Source organism: Herpailurus yagouaroundi, unplaced genomic scaffold (genome assembly GCF_014898765.1).
Source record: "Herpailurus yagouaroundi ecotype Mexico unplaced genomic scaffold, PumYag 185, whole genome shotgun sequence".
NCBI lineage: Eukaryota > Metazoa > Chordata > Mammalia > Carnivora > Felidae > Herpailurus > Herpailurus yagouaroundi.
Genome location: NW_024412416.1, coordinates 467,758 through 474,034, shown reverse-complemented (window position 1 = coordinate 474,034; position 6,277 = coordinate 467,758). Strand labels below are relative to the sequence as shown.

Below are 6,277 nucleotides of genomic sequence, written 5' to 3'. Positions count from 1 at the left end.
TGGCAGTATAGATCGTGTAATAAAGTGGACTGTGCGTAGTTACAAAGGCAAAGGCAAAGCCTAGCGTAATAGCAAAGAGGGGGAGCTAATTAGCCACTGGAGAGAAAACGGAATACCAAAAAACAAGATAAAGTAAAAATAAAAAACTCAATCCAAAAGAACTCCGGGAAGGGGAGAAAAGGGACAAAGCACAGGACACATAGGAGCAGCAAACTGGTCGATTTACAGTTTGTCCGGTGGGACAGAAACGCAGGACCCAAGTCTGTGCGGTCTACGGGGGACTTGCTCTAAACCTAAGGACCCGATAGGTTCCAGGCAAAACAAGGCAGAAATAGACGCCGTGCAAACACTAATCACAAGAATTCTGGGGTGGCTCTCGCAGCGTAAGACAGAGTAGCTCTGGGACAAGAATGTTGCTCTTTAGGGACGTTTCTTAGCGACAAAGCGGTTACTGAATTGAGGGGACACACAACTCCATGCAGGTATATATGTAACAGAACTGCAAAACCCCCGAAGCCAACACTGATGGAACTGACAGCAGAAACGGACAAATCCACAATCACAACGGGGGGTTCAGCTCTCGGCCCTGGTCTTCGGTGCAACAAAGAGAAAATCGACAAGGACACACACGATGAAGCCATCGGCCACGCCGACGTTCACGTCGCCGACGCGTGTCCTTTCGGACGTGCACAGAGGGAGCAGTCGCCGAGACACCGTGTCATCCTGCCCACCACACGTGTGTACAAACAGGGGCTTCCGGTGGCAAAGTGCCCCAGGCAGTGAGACACAGCTCTCTCTCTGGAGAAAAGTCCCAGCCGGTGAATTAGAAAACCAACATTCTGCCTCCACTCAGTGGTGACCATCAGTGGAGAAAGGCTGGTGGGGACCGTCACGGTGGAGGAGCGGTGCCCGCCCCCGCCCCCGCCCCCAGAAGTTGAGGGAGAGGAGGAGGGCAGATAAATCCGGATCTCGGGACACTGCCCGGGACCGCTGACCCGGCTGCTGCCGCAGGCTGACGGCAACAGCCCCCACGTGTGGTCCCGTGCCGCGCTCCCCGCCCCCCGCCCGGCAGGCGTGTTCAGGACAGCGTGCGGGGGCGCCCCACGCCCCCGGTGTTAGACGCAGCGGGTCTGGGGTGGGGCCTCGGGGTTTGCATTTCAAGCGGGTTCCCAGGTAAGGACGCCGTCGGCCGGCCGGCCAGCCTGGGCTTTGCTCTGAATTAAAGACAGAGACATGGCCACACACGGCCTGTGGCCGGTTCGTGTCCTGATTCAAAGGCACCTATGTCAAAACAGCCCTGCGGTGGGTGGTTGATGAGACCACCGGGATCGTGTGAGAGACATTTCGTGTGCTCGTGGAGAATGCATGCCTACTGAAATACTCAGGGGGGACATGAGTTCATGTCAGAGATTTGCTTCAAAAACTCCAGCGAAAGAGGCAGACCGGCGCACTGCACGACGGAACACGACATGTGGGACCAGCACACGAGGGCCGGCCACACTCCCGCAGCCTGGTCTGCTCGGAAGCTTGCGTGATGCAAATTTTACCTGGGGTGGACATTTCCTGACTCTGGGCCTCAGCGGCCCGACCAGGCGAGTGGGTGGGTGGGTACCCGTTGCCCTGTCTTGTTGTACATGTATGTGTGTGACGTGGGGTTGCTGTGGAGGATGAGGGGGAGGGGCCCGGGAGGGGGGGATGGAAAAGCCCTTTGCAAGCTGGAGGTCTCCAAGGACACCCGGCTCGGGGCCCCCAAGCCCACTTCCGCACTCCCCCAGACCTTCAAGATCTTTTCCAGCTGCTTCTGTGTGTCGACCACGATGATGTTGGCACGGGAGTCATGGGCGATGTACTGACAGGCCTCCGGGGAGCTGGTGGTGTAGATGCCGGTGACGACGCCCCTGCGGGAGACCCAGGAGGGGTCCTGTCTGAGCCAGTGCAGAGGCCCAGCCCCTGCCCTGGAGGGCCCAGACAGGCAGAGGGGGCCCCCGGGAGGAAGGGGAAGTTGGGGAAAGAAGAAACAACCCTCCTTCCACTTTCGGCCCACCCCCGACCCACCAGAGACCCTGCCCCACCCACAGCCACTCACCCTGCAAACACCGTGCCCACCGCCGAGAAGAACCACTCCGGGGAGTTGAAGCCAAGGATGGCCACGCTGTGGGCCCGCTCCAGGCCGAGCTCCAGGACCAAGGCAGACAGGCCCGGTCAGCCGGCTCAGAAGGGGGCCTCTCACGCCCAGCGGGGCCCCTTCCAGAGCGCAGGGACCAGCCTCCCAGGCACCCAGTCAGAGGGCACCCCGGGCCCTTCCCGGCCAGCACACCAGGCGGCCCCCGCTCATCCGAACGTGAGCACAGACGAAAAGTAAGTGCTGAGTGCCCGGCGGGTGATGAGGGCTCAGTAAAGGTAAAACCCTCAGAACGGGGCCTGGCCCATCGCACCCACCCAAAAAGTGTTGGAGGCTCCACAGGTATCATTTCCAAAGGCTTGTCAGGCAGGGGTCGGGGAGCAGGCCTCCGAGGGCCCAGAGCTGGAGGGTAGGTCTGGGGAGGGGCTCTCACCTTCAAGAAGCCCTTGGCGGTTCTCCGGGCCAGCAGGTAGTACTGGGAGTAAGAGATGTGCTCCCACACGCCCTGGCGCTTGAAGCCCAGGGCGCTGAGGTCCCTGTACTTGTCCAGGGCCTCGTGGAACATCTGGTGCACGGTGTAGGGCGGCTGTGGGCAGGTGGGGTGGACACGCAGGTGGACGCGTCCGTCGGCCCGGGTGGTCCACAGCGGCTCCTCTGCAGGGGGAGACCGCGGCTGGGACCACGCCGGCCTAGGGTCACCCCCTCCCGGGGCCCCTGGGCCTTCCTCGGGCCGGGACTTTGGTCCCGAAAGTGCTTTGGCTGCTGGCAGACAGGCGAGGGATTGGGGTAGGCGGGAGGCTGCCCGGAGGAGGAGGTCTGATGGCCCCGAAGCACGGACAAGGCTTAGGGATGCAGCAAGGAGGCGGAGGCCTTGGAGACGCGGAGGCCCCTGTGTCTGCTCCCGCTGGCATGCCAGCTGGAACTTGTCCCAAGGCAGGGCTCCCTCAGATCCCGAGGTCCTGCCTCTGCCTCCTGAGAACGGGCCGGGGACAGACTGGCCGGACAGAAGGTCAAAGCAACAAGAACGGCAGCCCCCCGAGGGGCTGATCTGAGCCTCCTCCTGTTTCTTTGTTTCTGGTCAAGACCAGGACAGTGCCCGACCTCACCCCAGCTTCTGTGTCAGGGAGGAACAGGGGTGGTGGGGACTGGGGGGCACGGCCCCACCGAAGGGGAGGCCGCCCTCGGCCTAGGAGCTGCCGCCTGGCGGGAATGGATACCAAGGCTCACCCGACGTCTGGGAGTTGTAAATGTCGGCTCACACTTCTAGAAAACACTGTGTGGACCAGGTCACCCATCCTCAGTTCTGTGACCCCAGTAAGTCCCTGGTGGAGCACATCTCAGCCCCCCCCCCCCCCCCCCAGACACTCAGACGGCTCCCAGCTTTCACCCTCGTTCTAGGCTCCCCGAGGGAGAGAGTTCTAGAAGTGTTCACTGGATCAGAAGGGAAAAGCTTTTGGACTTTTGGGGGACATTTTGGAGCTCCTTCATCTAACTTCTGCTCTCCTGCGCCCGGCGCGGACCCCCCTCCCCGTCAGCGGCCTCACCTCACGGCACCCACGCTCCCGCTCGAGGGAGGACAGAGGGGAAGGAGGAGAGAAGGGCCCTCTGTCTCTGTGCAGGGGCGGGGCCCGGGGCTCCACCTCCAGCCCCTCTCGATACCCAGTCCTCACCCCCCGGAGTCACTCCCCTGTGGTCAGAGGTCCTGCTTCCTGAGCACCTGCCTCGTGCCCGGTGGAGATGCGTGTCTTCTGTCACCACCTCTGTTCCGTCCCTGCAGACCCCATGAGAAGCAGGCCGGGGAACAGCTTCCGGCTGGGGGCAAAGCTGGGTTTCTGACCCACAGGCCCACGCTGACCCCAGCTCCTTTGGGAAAGGACTGTCCTGCCTCCTGCCCAAGTCCTAGAAGCCTCAGGAGCCGTGATCCTGGACAGCTGTCACCTTAGGCCACTGCCTCTTCCCATGTTCTGGGGCTCCCGGAATGACCTTTCTGAACCCAGATCTGACCTGTCCGAGGGCCTCCCATGACTGCCCTTGACCACAGGGTTGTGTCCACACTGTGGCTTCTAGGAAGGCCCTCCCCAAAGGGCTCCTGGCCCCTGTGACCTCAGCCCGCCCCCTTCCTCACAGCCAGCCTGAGCGGTGCTCGGCCCCCCTGTCCCCACCACGCTGCTGGGCCCCCTCCCCACCACGCACGGGGGCCTCCCGTCCTGCAGGCCTGGGAGGCCCTGACCTGTTCAGGATCCTTCTGGTGCACCTGCCACAGCTCGGGGCCTCAGCCTCCGGTGCTGGCTGCCCAGAAGGAAGACAGAGCATCTCCGAGCCTGGGGTGTCTCACGCTCCCCTCTGTCCCCTCACCTCCACGTGCTCCCACCGCTCAGCCTTATCTCTGTCCAAACAGAAGTCTCCGGACCTTGAGTCAGAAGCCCCGTTCTCAGCAAGGTGGACGGAGCACTCGGAAGGACGCACGCGCCCACAAGCCTGAGCCGCGGACCCCAGCCATGTCCCCCGACCGCAGGACTGGGCACAGAGCCCAGGCCCTGAACCAGGCCCGCGAGGCCACTGTGCCACAGAGGCCGCTGTCTGGGGCAGGTGCGCTGACCTACAGGGTGACGGAGGCCACGGCGGGCGGGAGCGGAGCTTCTGGCCACCTCCTGGGCTCGTTCCTTCCCTGCCTGTCCTCATGACCACCTGCTGGGACTGAGCCGCCGGACCCACCGCCAGCCTGCTGACCTGGGTCGCTCCCAAAGTGGAAAGCGTGAAGCGGCAGAGATGTCCCCAGGCACCCAGACGACACTCACTGCCGGCCAGGGTGCTGTGCAGGGTGGGAGTGTGAGCTGGCGCAACCTTCCTGGGGGCAAGCGGGTGACACACGTCACGGGCTCCAAGACGGAGCCACCTTTGAGCCAGAAATCACGCTTCCAGGACGCGCCCACGGGAACCAAGCAGAGATACAGAGACAGTACCGTGGTCACCGATGTCCAACAGGGGCTGGGGACCCACCAGGGTGCGGCCACGTCCTGGGCTCTCGGTGGCCATTAAAACGAAGTGTTTAAGGACGTTTAACGACCAGGAAACGTCCACAGGACATCGGGTGGACAGTGTGTGTCACAAGTGCAGACATGTGCGTGAGCGTCACAAAGCTCCCACGCTCGGCCTCAGGAACCTCTCCCTTCCTCCCCTAGACTCCGCGCCCCTGCAAGCGCCCCCTGGTGGGAACACGTGTGCCACCCATTAGGGATACCGACAGACAGAACTTTAGCTGGGGGCTAGAGGGCCAGTCGCAAATTCCCACACAGCACGTCAGAGTGAGAAGGCTTGAGTCCCGGAGAGGCAGGGATAGCCAAGGTCACAGCAGGGTAGGGGCAGAAGTGGGACAAGACCTCAGTCCGTCCTGGGGGCTGCCTTGCACCCAGAGGCGGGTCAGTGAACGGGTGTAGGCCTGGGAGGGCCACAGTCCGTTCCCTTGGGGATGCTGTTGGGGGAGGAGAAAGTGGTGGCCGAGTCCCCTGACCCTCTGCCACGGGGTGGGCCGCCCGGAACCAAGCAGCAGGGAGGGACACAAGCCATGTGGTCCCCAGGCTGATGGCAGAGACATAGGAAGTCAGGGTGACCTGCCAGTCCTTTATTCTTTTCGTTTTTTTCTTCTTTTAGGGTAGGCTCCACCCCAACGTGTGGCCCGAACTCACGACTCTGAGATCGAGAGTCACATGCTCTACCGACCGAGCTGTCCACACCCCACCTTGAAGCTCACAAGGACACAGATCTGCCAGACCCAACCAAGCTCACTGCTACAGTAACAGCCAAGGGCACGGCCAGGACCCAATCACGGTCCCTGTCACCCAGGAAGGCGCCCTAGATCCCGGCTGGACCCAGCTCCAAAAGGCAACCAGCCATTCAAGTGACAGAGAACCCAGCCAGCAAACAATGCAGCCCACAGCCCAGAGCACGAGGCAGAGGGTGACGGCTGAGTGCTGCGGGTGGGCTTTCCCAGGGCCCGCCTGCCCTTCTCCCTCCTCCTCCCCCTCCTCCTCCCCCTTTCACCTCTTCTTCCCCCCTCCCCCTCCTCCTCCCTCCCCCTCCTCCTCCTCTCCCTCCTCCCTCCACCTCCTCCTCTTCCTCCTCCCTCCACCTCCTCCTCCTCTCCCTCCTCCCTCC

At 62.5% G+C, this 6,277-nt stretch overlaps 1 protein-coding gene across 4 annotated transcripts in view; it reads right to left on the bottom strand.

The window, feature by feature from the left end:
• ACSBG1 (acyl-CoA synthetase bubblegum family member 1) overlaps positions 1-6,277 on the bottom strand; it is a 26,055-nt gene that overhangs the window by 11,607 nt on the left and 8,171 nt on the right. For 3 of the 4 annotated variants that reach the window (XM_040493432.1, XM_040493430.1, XM_040493431.1), the window contains exons 5-7: positions 2,556-2,776; positions 2,087-2,175; positions 1,778-1,898 (exon numbers count right to left, since the gene is read on the bottom strand). In XM_040493432.1, the coding sequence (XP_040349366.1) occupies positions 1,778-1,898; positions 2,087-2,175; positions 2,556-2,776 (431 nt within the window). The remainder of the gene's footprint in view (positions 1-1,777; positions 1,899-2,086; positions 2,176-2,555; positions 2,777-6,277) is intronic. The other variant, XM_040493433.1, reaches the window with a different exon arrangement.